Here is a 20,946-nt window from a genome sequence, read left to right on the forward strand (position 1 = left end):
CGACGCTTGATAAAGTTACCTCTGCTCTGTTGTGGACTAGTATCTGTGCCTCGACAGTCCTCTGAGGGAGCAGGAGCAGGAGCAAATTGTAAGGGTTTGGGATTTGAAGGACGAGGCGCAGGCTCTTTTGAGGCGCTCGAGACTAGCTTCACTTTCTTCAATCTCCCAATCGAGCCCACTCTTACGTCCTTTGAACGTGAATATTACTTCGCCTTCAGAGGTGTACTAATACACATTCCTCAAACTAGTCATCCTGATCCAAAAGAGCGAAGAGTCCTATTATCGTCATCTTGTTCTCAGCATGGCTGGTTTCATTGGTGTGGCGGACACGCTACTTCGGCGAGGCTGAGTTTTCGCTCCCATCCAGTGTCATTGCGTTTGTATTTGCCACAATACAAGTATTCGAACTCTGCAATGAAGCCTTTGCTGAGTCGTCCCTCAATTTCCCTGTAAATGGTCACGTTGAACGTCTGGTTTCTGGCTTGAGGCCGCTGTGATTCATTCGACTATTCCGGCGCATCAGCGGCAAGTACACCAGACAAAAATGCTGATCAATGCCAATTCAGAAACCCTAGAGTAAGTTTTTGTTTCAAGATAGAACTGAAATTGTTCGACACCAAACTTGGGTTCGATACTTTGGATGGGATTGAACCTGTAAAGACATACCTTGTTTCTGGCAAACATCTGAGCCGCCCAGAGCACTACCGTTCTTCTGAGTGTCTTCAGTCGCTGTGAACAGGCAAGGTACGCATATATGCCATAATACAATACTGCGTTGCATGTTCGTTGTGATAATATCCTACGGAGTCAGAGATGGTCAGAGTAAGTCTGTAATCACGGAAAGTCATGCACATTAGCTGCAACGACGGTGAACAAAGGCTATGGGATTCATCAATAGAATAGTTGGACTGATGGTGCTGCCCAAGTCACGCACGAAGCAATAGTTCAACACACAGGACCAAGGTCTTCTCGCATCAAAGTAATCGCATTTTCAAATAGCACCCAACGCATTCTAACGCAAAATTGCTCTATTCGGTCGAGAGTAATGTCTAGTATGGTTCGACGTCCTTTAATTCTGAGCAAGAGGACTGAGTAGCACGAACGGGGCCAAAGGTCTGTCACCTTCTTTGAGCTCTGAAGGTTGATCCGTGGTTGAGACAAGCAATCCGACAAACTCCGAAGTCCTTTGCTGCCAAATATGCCAATGTGTACAGACTAAGAGCATGGCACACTGGATTGCATCGTTCGTTGATCAATTATGACCTCTGCCACATGTCAGCCTACTCAATTTGAGCGAGGCGGCCGCATTCTACGCCAGCGAGCAAGAGCCGAGCTGATTCATGTCATCCGCCTCGCACCTCAATCCAGCCTGTCCAAGTGTTCCAGCCTCGTCAAAACGACCTGCTTGCTCGTCTCCTCAATCTCCCCCGCCAAAAACACCTCGTCCAGGATCGCATACACCTTGTAGAAGTTGAACACCAAGTCCAGCTCGCACACGTTGCCGAAGAAGGCGTCCAGGACCTCGACGAAGAAATGTATGGCCTCTAGGTATGCGAGCTCGTTGTCGTTTGTGTCTACGCATGCGCAGAAGAAGAGGCCGGCGTATCGCCTGTACACGATCTTGGAGCGTTGCCGAAATTCGACAAAGTTGGACTGATGCTTTTGGTCGCGCGGAGCAATGAGGCGGTGGACCTGTGGAAAAGTGTGAGTATTGCTGGCACAGGTCAATTAGGGAGATATGAAGTCTCTTACCTCGCCCTTGAGTTTTACCTTTTCCTCATCCTGTGGCCATACGTTAGGCACTGATTCTCGAGGTGATTGCAGGGAGGGTGCTCCTTACACTGTATGGCGCATACCATTTTGCCAGTCTCGTCTTTCCTCTCAAAGGACATTAGTTCAGGGATTCCTTTGAAGTTACGGATTACTCACTGTCTGTTTTGTATCAGTATAAACGAGAGCACCATGGTTACGTATGTCGCGCACCGAGCAGGCCAGAACGTAGTTCAAGCATGTCGCGGAGTAGGTGAAATCGCTAGGCCGAATCAGGTAATAAACCATCCTCAGATCCAATACAGTAGTCTGATTAACGTTATCGTGCCTGTTCATGTTCCTCCAACCCAAAAGTGATTTTTCTTTTTTAGGGTAAAAAAAACCATGATCTCTACAGTTTCATCTGCGATGTCTTTCAGGATTATCATAGCAGCAGCCAATATCCGCAGGGAACTTTACATTCTAAATAGCGTTACAACAATTGCGTGTACGGCTCTAGCGTGCGTACTCCAGCAAGTAGTTCATCTCGCATGCTTACATATCGAGAATGCCTCCGATGTGGTATTTTCCTAGCAGTGAAATTTTCGCGTTACGAGTCAACAGAAACGTACGTGGTGACTAGCCCGGCCAAAAGAGCGGTCATTTTCCTCAATACCTGAGCAACGAATCGCGGTGCGAACGACAATGTGTAAAAAAAGACGGCGCGTAGTTTGCAGGCATAGAAAAACGCTAGCCTTTTTCTCTTCGAGAAAGGAATTGGAAACTTGCCTAGGTGTCCTGGACGTAAAAGGACCATTCAAGATGATCTTAAGCAGATCTATCGCTTCAATAGCCTGACGCTGAAGAACATAGAATTTTGACTTCAATCTATAAACGCGAAGTTTTTCCATCGTTGTCGATAGCGCCAGGTCTACCCTGCGCATCTACATACGGAGTCTTTGACAAGACGAATTTACCTGCATTTCACGGAAGCTTCAAGTGCGACGCTTGTGCTTTCACTCGAGCTCTGAGGAGAAAGTCGAACGCTTGACCGGAAGCAAAGCTGAAGGAGTAGATGGAAGCTCTCTTTTCCAAACAGGTCGGCGACAAACCAATCTTTGCAAAAGTCTTCTCCATCGCACTTTTTGTGCAAATATGAACTGGGGGAGAGTTCTCTTTGTCAGCCAAGCCTTAGCGTAATATCAATCCTGTTGCTTCTATTTTTTTTTCTTTCTATCCCGCTGCACGCTTTTGCCAGGCATAGATCACTGTCCTTACTAAAAGAGCCTGCAGGGAGTGCAAATGAGATCGATTTACTCGGCCCGGGATAGGTACGCGTCATCCATCTGGACTCAACCCCCGTCCTGATATCGGATGTTCAAATAGAACTACTGCACTCAGCTCCTAACAGCGTAGCGCAGCAACCGTGCAGGCAAGAATCATCACGCTCGCCACTCTGAGCCAAGAAACTCGCGAGCTTGCCTAGTGCTGCGTCAAGATCGTCCGTCGAGCAATCCCTCGATCTTGCTCAGCGCGTACATGCATCCTGAAAGAGGACGAGACACGTCTGCACCGACGAAGTTACCCACACACAAAACGTGGTCTGTGAACAACAATCCGACGAACGAGTAGCGCGTCCAGGTGTGGTGAAGAAGCTGCCGAGCTCCTCAATCCATGCTGGGTTGCGTGAGCTCCGCGTGCATGGTGCAAGCGAGATCCGGAAGAATACGAGCGAAAGGTAAAGAGCCAGACGACGTCTTGCGACACGAAAACATTAGTAATCCACCGTTTGCACAAGTTTCGTCCAAGTTCAACACATGATCCTGCCTACTCTGGAATGTCGCATCGGACCATCTGTAGCAGTGAAGCTCGGTAGTGACGCCAACAACTATCTACTCTAGAACTAGGAGGACAAGCTCGTTGAAAGAAAAATTCAGTGAAAACAAAAATTCCAAAAAGCGGCTGCTCTCTGCGCGAAAATGATTACCTGGCCATCGCCCAGGACTGCGATGCATAACCTACGGCCTCCCTGGAGAGCAAACCCGGCTCAGTGCGTGTGCATCCAATCCATCAGATGGCACGACACCCGTGCCCGATGTAGCATTTGAGTAAGTCAACGACGGTGACTAGATCACGAGGCTCTGGGGGGAGGCACCTCCAGCAACCCCAGCCCATGGCCTCCATTCCTGACGACATTCGAGGTGCTCCGAAGACGTTGTAGCAAGTGGGAATCAAAGCCGTGGACAGTGGAGCCTCCTCGACGGTTATTTCCTCGCCGCTTCAACGATGCAAGAACAAAGATCTCTGACCGGGTCACCGCCAGCAAAAGCGGGTGGGGCCCGCCATGGCCTGCCGGCGCATCTCTGAGAGTCCACAACGGTACGGAATACACACCTCTTTTCACTGACACCCACGCATCGGGCGAAGTCGTGGTAGAATTGCGATCTTGTTACCGGGGGGTTTCTTGATCTGCTCTTCCCTCTTTCCTTTCCCCCCGAGACGTCGTTCCGAAAAGAGAACAGAGATCACGTTTCTTTCGACATGGCAACTAAAGGGCGGGAAAAACAGCGTGAACAGGGCGCGGAAGGGTGAACGCTGAAAGGTGCGCAGGCGTCAGAGGGACCCTGGCTTATCAATCAGTGCGGTCCTGAGGCGGAGGAGGGGCAGCAAGGAGGGGCAGGAGGGACAGCACGGGCCGTCTTGGTTGAGGCGCGGTGGAGAGGCGAGCTGCCGCTTGACGACATGTTGACTGCCTAAGCAGGAAAGGAGCCCCCCATTGCCGTCTTGCCCTAACGTTTTGAGCGGCCGCTCCATCACGTTTTGCCGAACCGGCTAAATCTCCAGATTTCGGTCTTTTGAGGAGAGTTGGAATGGGTAAAAACAAGAGCTCTTGGTTCGCACCCGCCGTGGCATCCCCTCCGCCAAACTCTTCCGCCCTCCCTTCCTCCGCATAGAAGCTCAGAATTAAGAAGACGGGGAAAAAAAAAAAATTCAAGAACATAACTCTTTTACGCATCCTTGAAGTGGAAGAAGAAAGAAACAAACAAACAAAGAAGGAAAGGTGAGAAACAACGTCGGTCTGAAATTCTCCAAAAACTCACGGAAGAACCAGGCGTGCCATGGCCTCCAACCCGCCAGGCCAGTGCTGCACCCAGGGTGTCAAGCACGAAGGACAAGCGACGGGCGAGATGAAGACGATCGGAGGATGTAAGCATTGAAGTGATAGTAGTAGTAGTAGTAGTAGAAGAAGAAGAAAAAGAAGAAGCCTTGTGAGGGCTTGCGTCCGGATAGGGGGCCTAGACGAGGAGGTGCTGACCACGCCGATTCCCCACAGACGAGACGTACGTCGCGTATCCGAAGAGCAAGTCGACCGACAAGGCCGTCCTGATCCTGACGGACGTGATCGGGCACAGGTTCGTCAACGCGCAGCTCATCGCCGACCAGTTCGCCGCCAACGGCTACTTCGTCGCCATGCCGGACCTGTTCGCCGGCGACCCGATGCCGCTCAACCCGCCCGCGGGCTTCGACTTCGCCAAGTGGATGGCGGCCGGTCACACGGTCGAGCACGTCGACCCCGTCGTCGACGCCGTGGTCAAGGACCTGCGCGGCGGCCACGGCGTCAAGAAGCTCGGCGCGGTCGGCTACTGCTTCGGCGCAAAGTACGTCGCGCGCTTCCTGAAGAGAGGCCTGCTCGACGCCGGCTACATGGCGCACCCGAGCTTCGTCGACGAGGCCGAGCTCGAGGCCATCGAGGGCCCGCTGAGCATCGCCGCCGCAGAGACGGACCAGATCTTTCCCACCCCGAAGCGAAGGCTGTCGGAGGACATTCTGTTCAAGAAGGCCGTCCCCTGGCAGATCAACCTGTACAGCGACACGGTGCACGGCTTTGCCGTCCGGGCCGACCTGACGCAGCCGAGGGCCAAGTGGGCAAAGGAGCAGGCCTTCTTGCAGGCGGTCCACTGGTTCGACGAGCACCTAAAGGAGTAAGTTTTGCGCGTCGGTTGGGGCTTTGGAAAAACGAAAATGTGAAGTTCGGAGCGCTGACGCACCCTAAAAGTACCGCAAAGTTGTGAGCATCTTGAGAAGAGGAGGCGGCCGGGGACAAAAGAATGAGAGACCCCAAGGTGGTAAAGCGGATAAAACAAAGGAAAGGAACAAAAACAAGGACGGCGAGGGAGATGCGAGCTGGAGGTAAAGCTTCAGCACATGTGGGAGACGAGAGTGGGACTAGCTTGATTGCAGTGCTATCGCATGTAGCGACCGGATATCTCAACATCAACGAAGCCGCCTCAATACAGCCCAAATAGGAATAGAGAAACCATGATCAACCTGCTCAAAACATCCTCCTTTCTTCCGCCAGTGATGGTTCGTGCAATTTCCGCCGAAGAAGGCCCAATATGGAGGTGGGGGTGGAGAAGAAAGATATCCATATTGTAAAGAAAAGGAGCTAGGAGCAGAAAAACTCTAGCAGAACGCTTTCGTTTCGATGAGGTGCAGCTAGGAGGGTAGGGAAAACAAACAAAAAGTTTTGAGTCCCCAAGAATCGACTCTGCTAAACCCAACAAACAATGTGTTCCCAATCATTAATCCATCTCGGGTATCATGCGTAACAACATGCCGGCATACGTAAAGAGCATAAAACTGTGTGGTTTAAAATCAATGCAGAGGTATCATGTTATGATGAAGCAAATCAAAACCACGAGGTGAGAGGCAAAAATAAAAAGTAGCTGTTTGTTCGTTACTTCGTGACATTCGTGTGTGATGAGGATCTACTCTCCGACCTCGAGAGCGCCTGCTTGTATCTCGGGTTTCGATAGATCGGATGGATCGGATGCAATCATGGTTCGTAGATGTTTATGAAATCGTTTTAGCGGAAGGACGGCCTTGCGTGAGGGCAAAGCAGGTGGCCTGAGACGTTGGACGTTGATGAAACATGACCCGCGGAAGAGTGAGAAACGTGGGACGGGCGGCATTGTTCTACCTGCCGCTCACAACGCGATTTTCTTGCGTAGCGACAGCCACAAGGGCTTCGAGTCGCTGCATGTCATTACCCGATGTAGCCGGCCTTTGGTAAGTTTGGCCTGGCGCTTGTTGGGCCTGATGTAGAGCGTAGGTTGCGTTTTGCGCTTGATGTGGGAGATGTTGATATGGAGTGTACTGTGGAATCGAATTGCTCGCGAAGCTGGGCGTGTAGTGTGGCGGTGGGCCATGCATTTTTACTGGTAGCTCGTGAACCGGATGGTTGAGGGGCCTTTGCTCGACATAGCCGTTACTATGTACAATGGCTGGGTTCGCCTCGTGCAATGCACTGTTGCCCGGTGTGGGCACGCCGTCACTGCTGCCGGATTCGTCTGGCGAGGTACGAGGCCCTGAGGACGGCGCGTACGGACTTTGTCCTTGGTGCTGCACCGGCCCATTGTACCAGGCCATCCGTTTACGGCTCGGCAACCCACCATCATCACTCAGGCGGTTGCGGTGACTGTCGAGGGACGTGCGAGGAGGCTCTTGGAAAGTGACGTGGGACGTGCTTGGTCGAGGAGGATCTGGCGCGTGTGTGGCAACAGGGCCAAACGAGGCCTGACCACGCTCCGCTTGTTGGCTTGCCCGCTCCAACTCTATGCTTGAGAGGCCCCGTTGCAGAGTGCTATCCCAAGACAGCCGATTATCACGCGGCTCAACATGCGACTGTGAGACAGCACTGCTCAGAGACTGAGGCTGAGGCGGATCGATCTGCATGGGGCTCAGCACTCTGCGAGGCATATTTGGAAGAGGTGGTGCATGATCAAAACTCTCGATTCCCGGCAACGTCAGCGTGGGCGGGCCAGTGCTCGGCTTGTCGGACGCGAACAAGGGGCGTGGCTGCTCGGGCGCTTGATATTGCTGAAGTCCACTTGCGCCTGGACGAGGGACCAGCCCCGTGTTGACATTCGGGTGCCAAGTTCGACGCTTCAAGTCGACGTCGATGGAGGACGCTGATTCAGCGCGGGAGTGACCGAAGCCGGAACTACCTGGGCTGGCAAAGACGCTGCTGTTTCCTGAAGCGGAATGAACCGAACTGTGGTATGGCGAGGTGTAGCTGGAATTGCTCGGGGGCGTGAAGGCTGCTGCGGATGGTACTGAGAGGCGTCTACCTGGCGTTCGCGGCTCAAAAGTGACCGATCTTGGTATCGAAGTCGAAGCCGGAGAGTGGAAGCCAGATGAGAAGCGCGGGCTGCCGGTACCTTGAGAGAACGTCGTCGACGTCGGAGTGCTGTAGCCGCTGGGCGACTGGGTTCCAGGAGCTCCAGGAGCACTGGGAGGAGGGAAGAAGTGCTGCTGTGCAGGGCTTCCCGTGACGGTCGAGCCGAATGTATCAAGGCTCAGTCTCGAGCGGTGCGTGCGTTCGCCCGTCACAACTGGCGTGGATCTTCGCATGACGTCTTCTCCACCCATGCTGGACACGGTGGAAGCGACAGATGTGATGCTGGACGACGACAAGTTTCTACTGTGGCCTCTACTGTGGCCTCCTCCACTTCCCAGTGTCGAGGCTCGCGATCGCGCTCCAGCGGGTCGTACCCGGTCCGTCCGTATCTGCCTCTGGAAGCGCGTGCCTGTTGCCGCGAGAGAGTCACCAGGGATATCTTCATTCACGTGCACGGTTTGGGCATGCTGTCGAAGGTTGTCCAGGCGTGAGAATCGCCGTGAACAGTGGCATTGAAAAGGTCGCTCTCCTGTGTGTTTCCGGATATGGCGGGCCAGGTGCTCGCTTCTTGTGAAGCTCAGGTTGCACGGCGGGAAGTCTGTGCAGAAGAAACGCTGGCCCTTCTTTTTCTTCGACGGTCGCTCGTCGCTGTTGCTCTCGTCACCGGAAGCTTCCGCGCCGTCCTTTGCATCCGCCATCTCTGTATCTTGGTGTTCATCCGTCGACTGGGTCGCGCGACTTGAGCCCTCGCGCTTCTGCGCAGCTGGAGCGTCCATCTTGCTGTCGGCTCTGGAATGGGACTGCAGTGGCGACGAAGGCAGCGGCTTCTGGCTTACCATTCCTGCAAAGCTTTCCCTCGTTGGGGTCTTCGCATCCTCCATGTCGACGACCTCGCCAGGCACGTCCTGGGATTTGGCGGACGAAAATCCAGTGCTCGACGGTCGCGGAGTGGTAGGCGTGGACGCTTCGGGGCGCGGCTTCTGGTCCATGGACACGGATGTTGCGTTGACCGCTTGAAAGTCGGTCATGGTGGTGGTGGCGCTCTTAAGGACGGGGCGGTCTCGGTACGCAGGCAGACAGGAGATGATGAATCAGACCTGCTCACAGCAAGGGCCAAGGGCAGTGTTTCGAGCGCAAATTGGTTTGCTCCAGAGCTGCAGGCGTGTCAGGCACCGGGTCGTGCCAGGCCGCGACTCAGGCGTGCGATTCCGAGGCGGAGGTGGTTAAATGGTCGGCGGCAGAAACGAGGCTGAGATTTGACACCGGACCGGACGAAACAAACTGGCCGATCGATCGCGGACACATGTACGGGAGGCGAGCGGAGGATGCCAAAGCTCAAGGACCGCGGCGGTGGGCAGGCAAGAGGGATGGAGGCAAAGGAAAACGGTGGCGGAGGGTCAGGATGGAGTTGGAGGGGATGGTGCAAGGCGTGGGAGCGAGGGCAAGATGCGTGCGGAACGGTCGAAGGAGGTGGTGCAGCAGAGAAGGCAGAGCGAGGTGCGATAAGAACGAAGTCTCGTTCGCTGGCTGGGAGCCGCCACTGGCGAGCGAGGGCGGATGGCAAGTCGCTTTGCTGCAGCGGGCGGGCGTCTAACAGATCAAAGAGGGGCACGCAGCAGCCAGGTGCACACGCATGCACTGTCCAAGACGGGTCCGAAGCGGGCTGGCTCACTACTGAGGTACTAGTCCTGACTACGGCTCACCCACAGACGGGGGCTGGCACCGTCGATTGGGATAGCTCCGATCAAGCCGCAGCTGTACACCGCACGTCACGTCCTCTTCCGACGACTGTTTGTCTCTAGCCTGCTGCACTTTGCTCGTGCTTGGAGGCCGGGTGAAGGAGGGTTGACGCCGGCCGGGTCGCGAGGCGGATGGTCGGAGTTCACCCAGGCCAGAGCCCGCCGTCGAATCTCGATCGAGAGATGGGATCTTGTTTCTTTTATTTTACTGCTTTCTGGGGGGACGAGATGACAGATCAGATCGAACGCACAGCGCAGGTGGACGAAAGCGTGCTGTGCACGAGTGAAGCGGCTGACGGAGCGGGGGAAAGCAGAGAGAGCGCGGGGGAAGAGAGAGAAAGGGGAGAGAGAGAGCGCGCGTCGTGCGTGTGAGAGTGTGCGTATGTATATATGGATGTGAGAGAGAGAGTGTGTGAAAGAGGGTGTGAGCGAGAGAGAGGGTGAGTGTGAGTGTGAGAGAGAGGTGAGTGTGAGTGTGAGAGAGAGGTGAGTGTGAGTGTGAGAGTTCTCGTGGATGGCTTGCGTGTGGGCAGTGGGCAGCCGAGCAGAGGGGGCTGGCAATTGGCACGACCTGGCACTGCCTGGCACTTTCCTGGGGCAAGCTTGGGGGCAGCCTGGCCTGGCCGGGCACCACCTGGGACCGGGCCCTTGCGTTGCGTCTCTTTGCCTGCTTTTGGCCCGGAAACCCACCGGGAGTCTGCTGCACTCACTCTCTCACTCCCACGTACTACGCCCACGCACCTAACCCTCTCTTCCTCTCTGCTCATCGTTCTCTCTCTCACGCGCGCTCTCAGTCATGCAAGCAAGCATATACACATACTCTCTCTACCCATCCCTTGCGAATTACCCATCCGCTGCGTCCTAAGCTTCGTCGTCCCAGCAAGTGGATCGACGCATGCAAGCCGCTTTCAACCTTTTTGCCTCCCCCCCCCCCCCCCCACTATGCATCCGCTAACCTCATCCACCCTTTCAAACCAACGCCAAAGGAACACACATAAAAAAGAGCTGCCCATGACCCTGGTCAGCCTTTCTCGTTCCTGTTGGGACTGGTACGACGGTGAAAGGAGAACGGAGTTCCTGACATTGCGCGGACATGGCGTTTCTTACACAGTGGTACAGACAGAGTACTCCGTAATCGCGGGAGGATCAGCAGCAGAAGAAGAAGAAGAAGAAGAAAAAAATAAATGAAGGGGGCTCAATGCAAAAGTGTCCTCAGACAAGACGAAGAACGCGAGGGCAAGTCACTCGTATGGGCTCGCGAAGAAAATCCTATCTGGAGAAATCCACAGTGGGACCGCGTGCAACGTGCGCTTTGCGTTACGAGAGAGAGAGAAAGACGGTTCGTTCCTGGCTGTTCTTGTGCCTGTCTCCAGCAGGACCAACAGCCGTGCGCCCTTTGTGTGTGTGTGTGGATGCTCTGTGCTAGTGTTTGTGTGCCAGCATGTGGGGTGAGCAAAGTCCTCGAAGACATCACATCCGAAGGACGGAGGCACACACGCACACATCATTACACGCCCAGCTCGCGGTCTCCGTCTTGTCTGTTTCTTGTCTGTCGGTGCTTCGTGCGCCGCGTATGCCGAATGGGGAGGGGCGTCAAGTTAGGCGAACGGATGGAATAAGCGCATCCTTTCCAGTGCGTGAGGCGATACCGCCAGGCACAGCCAGCTGCCGTGTGCGCAGTGAACGTCGATTTGCAGCGGCGGGACTGACGTACGTCCTCGTGTCTATCTGCAGCGCCGTCCGGAGCTCGTACCCGCCATCAGACAGCGGTTGGCCTCGACCCCACCATCCCAGCGCGAGAACTCCGTAGTCCAGCCTTCAAGTCGTCCATGTACGCTCTCTTAGCGTGTGGTGGCGTCCACGGCGTCGACAGGCTGCCTAGCCTCTTCACATGTTCGACCCCTCCATCCGTCCAGCAGGACGTGCTCGCTGCCATCGTCAAAAGGGCACGCACTCTGTCACGCAGCGCAGGGCGTTGGCTGCAGTAGTAATCAAGCCCATGTAAGGAAGCGGCCTGCAGCCCATCCCAGCGCGCATCACCCAAAAGAACCAGGCACCGCCCCGCGCCGCGAAAAAAATGGATGGTCATGGGCCCTAAGTTCTTTTCCCGCTCAGCGCCCGCTCCAGCTCTCCAGCTCCCGCGCTGGCGTGCCGTAGCAGTTGCGTTTATTCTTCAGGAATACACGTCGGTAGGGCTGGCCCATCTTTGCGCTGGGCGGGACCACGGCAAAACCCTCCTCCCATCACGCAATACCGCAGCGGGGTTCGCCAAATTTTGTGTTGTCCAAGCGATCGCCACACGCCGGCGCAGCCCCAGCCTTTGCTGTGGGGGGGACGGCGTATTGTTTCTTTCCTCGCGCGCGGGCGATGCGTGCCAGGACTGGGAAAAGGCATGCATGCAGGCTCGAAAGGCTCCCGTGTCGACTTCGCCTAGCTGTACAGTAGCTGCCTGCACGAACCTGCTGCGAGTCAGCCCGCAGCCTTTTCTGCTCAGGCCGCTCACGCAGGTACGAAGGTACCTGAATGAGTTTAGGCCAATGCCCGCGCGGGGCCCACGCCTGCTCGTCGTCTCTGACACCACCATGACACATCAGATCCTAGCCATCCTCCAACGGCCCGCATCTCGGCCGAGCACTCCCTCTGCTGTCGACATGTAATCCCGCTTCGCGATCGCACCGATGTTCGCGGGCGGGTCGCAAAGGGCTCCAAAACTGCGACTCGTCCGAGCTGCCCCAGGCGCGCAAGTGCATATTCCTCGTCTCGCTGGACGAGGGCGTACCTGCATCGCCGTGCTTCATCAGCCGAACCCTTTTTCCCCCTTCGTCATGTATATACGATCAGGTATGCTCCATTCTCCTTGGGGCCAAACGCGGTACCTTTTACGTGCGCCGCCCTGTTTGAGATTGATCAACATTTGTGGCACTCGACTAGGTACCAGACTCGACGCCTGCGCAGAACAAGAGGGAAAGCAAGAAGGGAACGCAAAAAAAAGAAAACAAAAAGACAAAAGAAAATAATGTCTTCACCATTTTTGGAGACCGCTGGTGGCAGGATCTTATTATTCGGATGTGAAATAAAACAAAACTTTGATCAACGCATATCGAGCAGTAATGGTGACAGCCTTGTGATATAGACTCACCCAACACCCCGCCACCCCAGTTACACCCCCCTCCCCTTTTCCATCCCAAGGAGACACACGATTTGGCGAAAAGCAAGCGGGGAAAAAGTAGCGAGATCTTGAAAGCGGAGATCCGGTAGCACAGTCCAAAGCTGTGTTGCACGGCCCCCCGGAAGTCAAATCTCTTGGCCAAGATTTTTTTTTTCTCTCTCTTTGAAATTCCGAATCTGGATCGACAAAACGTATAAGTCGAGTCATTAAGGTTTGGCTATCTACCGACCTATCATGCTGGCACCGTGTGACGCGTCATCCCTCGCCCGTCGGGACCTCTGCGTTTCAATCCTCCACCAGAGCGCCCACCCGGATATCGTCACGAACGTCAACGGCACGGCAACGGCCCAGTAGATCCAGAAGTGGCCCGACAGCAGGCCCTCGCCGTCCTTGGCCGCCCAGTTGAACATGCTCGTGGAGAACAGAGTGGCCACGTACGTGCCTGGCAAGAATATCGTCGTGATGAGAGCGAGGATCTTCATGCTTGCCCCGTCGCGGCTCGTCATGTCTGCCAGCTGGACCGAGAGCCGAGCAAGCTGCGCAGCGTGGTGGTTGTCTGTCTGCGCGATGAAGGAATACAGCACGTTGAGCTGGAGATTCAGCCGCGCCTGCAACGAGTCCAGGCTCCTGTCCAACCCCGTGGCCACGTGCAGGTTTGCTTTCAGGCGCTCCGCAACGACCTTGGGGCTAGTTGGTCGTGGATATACGCCATGCTCTTGCACGAAGTGCAGGATGGCCTTTGACGCTTCGCAATTCCAGATCGGCAGCTGCTTCGCGACCAGGAGTCTGGTGAGGTGCGTGTTGACGCGGATCGTCAATCTCATCGCCTTCTCCTTACCAAGTAAGCCCTTGGGACCTTCAGGGTCTTCCTCGTGCCGATGCCGATTAAACGTCTTGTGGGCCTGCACGTTTTGCTCGCTGTCTCGACGTCCCACGCGTGTCACGCCCAGCTCGTCCTCCAGCCTCATGATCTGCTCCGTCAAAGACCTCGAGACGTACGCGTTGACCCTGCGCAGGTGGAATCCCAGAAATACCGTGGGCACGAGCAGGGGATCCGACCACAGGTCTGGGCACTGCTCCAGATGACTTTGGAGATCCTGCAGAATCCCAAACGCCAGCGACGGTTCTTCGACGCATCGTGCCGTGGACGTGACGCCGTCCCCGAACAGCATACCCGTCGTCGTGCCCGTTTCGAAATCGTACGTGCACGAGAGCCCGTGGCTGAATATCTCGTACTTGCCCGTAGGCTTCAGCACGAAATCTGGTCCCGCGTATGAGTTCAAGGCTTCACGCGGACCGCATCGGCAAACTCACAAAGCTTGCGGAGGCCTCGGCTGGGCTGGGTCGGGTCTTTGTACTCGACATGTTGCTCCAGCGCTCCGTATCTGACCTCGATCGAGGGCAGCGTGCACGGATGCAGGTCGAGCTCCTTTTCGAGGACCTCATACTCGCCCCTCGAAAGGTGCAGCCTGAGCTCGCCAAACAGCATTGCGTTGCACGCAGCTAGTCTGATCTTGACCTTGGGCTGGTCCGGACCCGTCGATCGGAGCGTTATTGGCCAAGCTCGTAGCCGTTCACTTGACCATGCCTCGCAACGGACCGTAGGCGTACCTGCGCTCTGCTCTCCACATCAGTACGGGACGGCAAAAACCCTGTGCGTGGCGATGAAACGCACCTGAGCGGCATCGCAGCATTCAAGAAGCCATAGTTGCGTGTCTCGACAGTCCGCAGACGCTAGGGCGCGCTGTCTCTCCGCGCGAAACATGGCAAGATCATCACGAAGCTCGTGCTGTGAACGGCGCGGAGGCAGGTCGTTTTCGTAGGATCTTTGAACATGCTGGGGACCGGTGAGTTGCCTTTTGCGAAAGACCTGATGCCGAAAAGGCGTCTGCACGTTGACGAGCGCCACGCGCCTGTTTGACCAATCATTCAAACTCAGCCTCATGCAATGCCCCCTATGCCCGGGTCAGGTACGCTTGCAAGCTTCCTCCAAAGATAGTCGGAACTTTTCACGACGGTTCCATGAAACTTATTAGCCGCTTTACATGCTATCTTAAAAAAATGCGGGCTTCTGTAGACATGGCATCCACACCGCATGAGGACAGGGTTAAGGCCAAGCTCTTGACAGTGGCAAGATAGGAGCGATGGAGCAGTTGGATGCACGCCACCTCAGTTGTTCTATGATTTGGCAAAGCAAAAACGGGAAAGGATGGCATTTGAACAGAGCAAGGAGCCTAACAAAAGCCTTTCAATCGTGTAAAGAATCCAAAACTCAACGCTACAAGCTGTGCACCTGATCCTGATCAGATATTGACACCGCGGCCCTCGGTTTGAGCCTTCTGAAACTGGTAGAGCAGTCCCAAAACACCCACGCCATCGCCTTCAGCTTTCTTCTCTTTGTTGCTGCTCCCTTGTATACCCACGTCGGCCTTGACAGCCCATGAATCCCCGAGATCGCTGTCCTCTTCCAGGATATTGCTAGGAGTGCGCTGCGGCAATGGTCGCACATCATCTTCATCGTGCTCGTCGGGATCCGCGTCAAGTGTCTGAACGCGACTGGCTGCTCCGCCGCGATGTCGAAGTTGTGGTCCTTGACGAGGCGAGTGATATGAAGCACGTGGTTGATGATGCGGGTCGAGAAGCACGGAATGCGTAGGCGAGAATGCAAGATGCGCTGTTGAACCTGTTGGTGCCATGCGAGGGGTGTAGTGCATGGATGCGGCGAGATTTGGTTGAAGACGGGATGCTGCTAGACCAGGGAAAACAGGTGGTAGATGGAACTGGCCACGCTTGTTTCTGTTGTTGCCCAGTCCCTTGCGAGGCGCATCCCCATAGTCTAGCATGAACGTCTGGTACGATTCTGCAAGCTTATTGTCTTTGGCCCCGAAATAATCCGCGCGTAGGTCACCTTGTTTCTGAGTCGCCTTGTGATGAGTCTGATTGCCACTTTTGAAATCGAAAACCGCAAATGAGCATACATGTCCAAGGCCATCGACATGTATCGTGAATTCTCGAAAGAAATCCACTAATTGTTCGGCACAGTTCGGTAATCGCCACCAAAAGACGATGGGTACGAAAATGACACTTGCCAACTCTTCCAGAAACAAGATGATCTCAAGCTTGTAAAGTGCTGACATGTCCCGGAGCACATCTTCAGAATAAAGCTTGTTCTCCCATGACTTTGGCTTGTAATGTGTGCACTCTATAACGCGTTCGATCCAGAATTCAGGATCATGCACCGTATCATCAGCAGGTATCATGCCTCTGAATAAGTTCCAGGCACCGCCAAGGACACCGAGCCAGAAGAGAACAGTCTTGCCCCTTATTTCGAATCCCAGGAAAAGTTCACTATCGAACAACGTAACCATGCCGAGGACGGCAAGCAAAGCTCCTGTGATGAAAGCTCCGAATCTGGCTAGCTGAGCTGTCTTGTCTTTTGGGAACTGATCCATATACTCGTCGGTGTACCGTTTCGCAAGAACCTTGCGTCGTACGAAGAAATGGTCAAGTTCATTAAATTCACGCAGCTTCCAGGTTGCAACGGGAGTCCATTCGCGAGCGCCAATCGAAGTAGGATTCCTTTGGTACTCCTAAATTGCTTCCGTTAGTATACTTTCAAAGCAAGACAAGTGGTAAAGTTACCGTAAATGAAGTCAAGAAGCGTAGAATTACAAAGATCACAACCCCAATGATGCAGAAGAAGCAGTTGTAGATGGCGACCTGTCGAAAACGCTTCTTAAGCGTGTTGACTAAGTTTGCACGATTCCTTGAATTCAAGAACTCTGGCTTAATCTGCCCGGTATTTTCGTCAAACACCCAGGAAGAAATAGCTACCCCCAGATTCCATTCCATGGTTTTCGTGTAGAACTGGCGACGTCCTAAGAACGGGATCTGCACTGAGCAATCCAATATATCTCTGTTGATGATGGCAATCCAGTAGTTTTCTTTCCGCATGAGTCTGTTCGCGATATCGTGAGCGTCCATTCGCTGCTTTGATTGTCCCTTCAGCCATCTTCGATTTTCAGCAGAAAGTGCTTTTTGATCAGCTGTCAGCATATTTTGGTCCCGAAGATCCATCAAGCAGCGAACTACGTATTGCCAAGTCACGCTCTGCATGTCCTTGTCGGGAATGCCAAGCAAATGATGATAAAAATTGTGCATGTCCCACAATCGTGGAAGTGTTCTGATCAGAGAAGATGCACTCCAGATCCAGACTCCTGTCGAAACCCAAATAATAACATTCATGTACCATGGCAGGCTGTGTTGTCAGCTAGAGTCTTCCTCAAAAACATTGTGGACATACTTTCGACTGCAGTGTTCAACTTGAATATCAGACAACTGATGTGCGTGTGAGAGCTTTGTCCAGTTTATGCAGTATAAACAGAATGTTACAAAGTATAGGCCAAAAGCAGCAGTCCTACGTTCCAATCAGCCTCTGAGCATTATCATGTGTAGTGAATCTTACAGCAACATCAGACACTGCCTCAAGATGATCGACCAAATGCCCTTCTGGTCATAGTAGTTATATACATCGCCCAGAAACTTGTCCAAATTGTCGACTTGCGCCCATTTCCACAATGCTCGAGCCTTAGGGTCTGCCGTTACTGGGAGATGAGGAGCTCCACGACCAGCGCCCCGTGTATGCGTTACGGGGGTTGGTCTGTTGTCGTGAAGTCGCTGCTGCCTCTTTGTTGTCTCCCACTGAGCTTTGGTATTGCCAGATACTGGACCAGGAACTGGCGGGGGCAGTTCGTAGGGAGTCTCGTTCGACCTTCGACGCTGATTACGACCCTTAACAGGTGAAGTATCTCTGTGATTCTCTAGCATAAGCGAGACTGGTACCTCATCATCCTGCTCCTCCTGTGCCGCTTTTGTTCGAGGGTTGTTCTGCATCCATTTTGGCGTGATACGGGGGGGCCCACTTGCTAGAGGACGTCCTCCTCCTTTATCCGTTGCTCTTGTCGCTGCACTTCTCTCACTAATCTCACTCCCAGCGGCTTCAGCTAACAGAGCCTCCAAGTCTTGATTTTCAAAGTGGCCTCCTAGATTCTCCTCGTCTAGAGCCATATCGTCAGTGTGGTCGGTATCAGACTCTTGCGAGACAACTCTGTTTGGCTGACTAGAAGTTTCGTCGCTGGTAGAAGGCAGGAGCCTCGACATGAGATTTGAGGCCATGGTGACTGTCGTGACCGTGGGCAGTGTCTTAGGTTAAGCTCACGCGCCTTGAGATCAGATGAACGAAAGTGGACACGATAATGTATTGGATAAGATAGACTTCGCTCCAAATACAGAGCACACGTACACGTATTTCAGCCCATTTGCAGGAGTCCCGAGCTCCGCCACATCGCTTGCTGGAAAACAAGGTGACTGTTTGCTATCCTGTCTTGAACGGTTGAGGAGGCAAGATCAAGGCAGCGGCTGGTCCGATGTTCGCAGGCGTCATCGCGTTTGACGTCCACGAGATGCAGTACCCGCACATGCAGGGTCTTGCGCGTATATTACAGCACGACGAACTTATCAGCACTAATAATTCTTTCCTCGATAATATCACTTGCAGCAGCACAAGTCTTTTATCAGGAGCAGCCGACGATGGACAATTCATACGTCCGAGATGGCAGCGGCTCAGTAACTGATATTCTACCACATACTCCAGGCGCGTCGTCACCGATCGCAACAGCGTCGGGCCGCACAAGTGCATTGTCGACTCGAATAACAAGTGTCCTCTCGACTTCTTATGCAGACCTTGATTTGCGAGATGCACTGGAGACATTAGACATTCGCGGCTTTACCAATACACAAGACTCAAGGCGTAACTTGCGGCTTGACTTGCAGCAAGAAGTCATTCAATGCAATGGCGAGATTATAAAGGCTTTTGGCCAGGTGGCAGAGGTGCGACGTTCCAACTTTCATTTGGCGCCAGACTAATTATGAAATTGATCCAGCAACTGAGACGCATTGGCTCTGTAATAGAGAGCTTGAATAAACGATGCGCTGATATGCGAGCACATATATCGGCTTCGAAAGAAGAAGTCGGCTTGGTCGTTGCCGAGGGAAATGAGATTTTAGCGCAGAAGTCTCAGATCGAAACCAAGCAGCAGATACTACAAGCTTTCAAAACGCACTTCGTGATTTCAGATGATGAAGTCGCGTCTCTGACTTCCTCTTCAGAGCCCGTTAACGATGAATTCTTCCGCGTCATGGCGAAAGTGAAGAAAATAAACCAGGATTCAGAAGTGCTTCTCGGCACGGAAAATGAGAAGCTCGGACTCGAGATACTGGACCAAAGCTCGAAGCAGCTCAACGCGGCATACCAAAAGCTGTACCGCTGGATCCAGAAAGATTTTAAGACTCTTGACCTTGAGAATCCACAAATCAGCTCCTCTATCAGGAGGTCGCTTCGCGTGCTCGCAGAGCGCCCAGCACTATTCCAAAGTTGCATGGACTTTTTTGCTGAAGCTAGAGAACATAATCTGTCAGATTCATTCCACGCAGCGCTAACTGGCGGGCCTGGTGCGGACACATATGGAAAACCGATTGAATTTCATGCTCATGATCCGCTACGCTATGTTGGGGATATGCTAGCCTGGGCCCATTCTGCAGCAGTATCAGAGCGCGAGGCACTCGAGGTTCTCTTCATCGCCGAGGGCGATGAGCTTGCAAAGGGGATTAAGGCAGGTATTGACGCAGATCCATGGAGCAGGCGTGATGTGGGGGAGCAGGAGGAGGTCTATGACGGCCGAAATGCTCTTAACGAGCTCGTCAATAGAGATCTTGCTGGCGTAGCTCGACTTTTGAGACAGCGAACGGAGCAGGTAATCTCAAGTCACGAGGATGCAACGCTGGCTTACAAGATCGCAAATTTGATATCCTTCTACCGTAATACATTCGAAAAACTTATTGGCGTTGGCTCTACCTTTCTGGAAACACTTGATACCTTGGAGAGTTCTGCACAGCGGCAATTCAGAGCAAACATGCGCGATCATGTTGCCTCCATTCAAGCCGAGCTCTCCGTAACTCCTACCAACGCCTCACCTCCGGATTTCTTGCACGAGTGTTTTGAGACATTGCGTGCTCTAATGAAATCCTATGATACATCCTACGCTGCCTCAAAAGTTGGTGAAGAGGCATTTCAACTGGTGCTGCAAGAGGCGCTAGATCCATTTCTCAAAGCCTGCGAGAGCTTGAGTAAGCGCATGTCTCCACCATTGAGCGATATGTTCATGGTAAATTGCATCCTCCAAGCTAAGATGACGTTGGCTCCATACTCTTTTGTGGCATCCAAACAGGCGGAGCTTGACAAGATTCTGGACCAATGCTCGAAAAATCTCATAGAGATACAGTACGAATTCTTCGTGGATAATTCAGGCCTAGAGCCCATATTCGACGCAATATTCTCGCTGGCAGATTCGAAAGAAGACCTTGCTAAGATACCCGGCCTGGAGGTATTCCAGCCTTCGGCGTTGATGGCGGCAAGCCAACAATTAGATGAATTTCTACCGAGCGCCTTGATGGATGCCATGGATCATTTGAAGCAATTGGAAAGCCCTGTAACGGTTAGAAATATCACGGAAGCTGCTGCAGAGAAATTCTGTGCTGATTTCGAGATTGTGGAGAGCAAACTGATTGCGGCAGATAAGCTTGAAGAGGGCAGAGATGGGAAAGAGAATGAGCCTGAGTATGAAAAACCACGGCTCAGAGATCTGTTTCCTAGGACAAGTGATGAGATTAGAGTGTTGCTTAGTTGAATGTCTGCCATTGGAAAAGAGCTTTGGCTTTGCCCAAAAATAAGATCATCTCAACCCGCATTCCGTAGGTATAAGAGATATGAGTTTTTGTTACTTCTCGCTTCACGCTCAACTGAGGTAGAAAAACGAAGGCTGAAAAGTTAGTTGGACGTGTTGATATTTGATCACATGACGATGAAATCTTGACGATGTTATGCAGGCACAATGCCTGAGAGACCGTCTACGGGTACTTGTAATGATGTTGATGACTCTTGTATTCGAATTTATGTGATGTCTCATGAGTAGCAGGATGCCACCAATATGACCTTTTTAAGCAACTGCGCACCGTCAGCGCAAGGATCATAAAAGTCTGGGCTTATCCGG

General features: G+C 53.3%; 6 protein-coding genes across 8 annotated transcripts; 2 read left to right on the forward strand and 4 right to left on the reverse strand.

The window, feature by feature from the left end:
- Positions 1-1,359: 1,359 nt before the first annotated feature.
- PV09_03524 (AP-2 complex subunit sigma) lies at positions 1,360-2,106 on the reverse strand (the record flags this gene model as incomplete). The annotated part of the gene is made up of 4 exons (XM_016356734.1): positions 1,360-1,692; positions 1,753-1,782; positions 1,857-1,880; positions 1,930-2,106. The coding sequence occupies 4 exons, from the start codon at positions 2,104-2,106 to the stop codon at positions 1,360-1,362; spliced, it is 564 nt and encodes a 187-aa protein (XP_016215527.1).
- A 2,394-nt stretch (positions 2,107-4,500) lies between these two features.
- Positions 4,501-6,115, forward strand: PV09_03525. Of its 3 annotated transcripts, XM_016356735.1 has the most exons (4): positions 4,501-4,810; positions 4,862-4,956; positions 5,084-5,732; positions 5,807-6,115. In XM_016356735.1, exons 2-4 carry the CDS (start codon positions 4,869-4,871, stop codon positions 5,820-5,822), a joined length of 753 nt encoding a protein of 250 aa, XP_016215528.1. In that variant the 5' UTR covers positions 4,501-4,810; positions 4,862-4,868; the 3' UTR covers positions 5,823-6,115. The 3 variants fall into 3 exon arrangements, with proteins under 3 accessions (XP_016215528.1, XP_016215530.1, XP_016215529.1); XM_016356737.1 differs by having other exon boundaries at positions 4,862-5,732; XM_016356736.1 differs by having other exon boundaries at positions 5,084-6,115.
- Positions 5,963-10,174, reverse strand: PV09_03526 (uncharacterized protein). Its single transcript, XM_016356738.1, has one exon. It carries the CDS (start codon positions 8,956-8,958, stop codon positions 6,727-6,729), a length of 2,232 nt encoding a protein of 743 aa, XP_016215531.1. The 5' UTR covers positions 8,959-10,174; the 3' UTR covers positions 5,963-6,726.
- Positions 10,175-13,059: 2,885 nt separating this feature from the next.
- PV09_03527 (uncharacterized protein) lies at positions 13,060-14,603 on the reverse strand (the record flags this gene model as incomplete). The annotated part of the gene is made up of 3 exons (XM_016356739.1): positions 13,060-14,099; positions 14,153-14,456; positions 14,514-14,603. 3 exons carry the CDS (start codon positions 14,601-14,603, stop codon positions 13,060-13,062), a joined length of 1,434 nt encoding a protein of 477 aa, XP_016215532.1.
- Positions 14,604-15,141: 538 nt separating this feature from the next.
- On the reverse strand, positions 15,142-18,013 carry PV09_03528 (uncharacterized protein; the record flags this gene model as incomplete). The annotated part of the gene is made up of 4 exons (XM_016356740.1): positions 15,142-16,428; positions 16,481-17,096; positions 17,142-17,255; positions 17,304-18,013. The coding sequence occupies 4 exons, from the start codon at positions 18,011-18,013 to the stop codon at positions 15,142-15,144; spliced, it is 2,727 nt and encodes a 908-aa protein (XP_016215533.1).
- A 384-nt stretch (positions 18,014-18,397) lies between these two features.
- Positions 18,398-20,805, forward strand: PV09_03529 (uncharacterized protein). The gene is made up of 2 exons (XM_016356741.1): positions 18,398-18,727; positions 18,781-20,805. The coding sequence occupies exons 1-2, from the start codon at positions 18,428-18,430 to the stop codon at positions 20,581-20,583; spliced, it is 2,103 nt and encodes a 700-aa protein (XP_016215534.1). The 5' UTR covers positions 18,398-18,427; the 3' UTR covers positions 20,584-20,805.
- The last annotated feature ends 141 nt before the right edge of the window (positions 20,806-20,946 follow it).

Source organism: Verruconis gallopava, assembly GCF_000836295.1.
Source record: "Verruconis gallopava strain CBS 43764 unplaced genomic scaffold supercont1.9, whole genome shotgun sequence".
In the NCBI taxonomy this organism is placed as follows: domain Eukaryota; kingdom Fungi; phylum Ascomycota; class Dothideomycetes; order Venturiales; family Sympoventuriaceae; genus Verruconis; species Verruconis gallopava.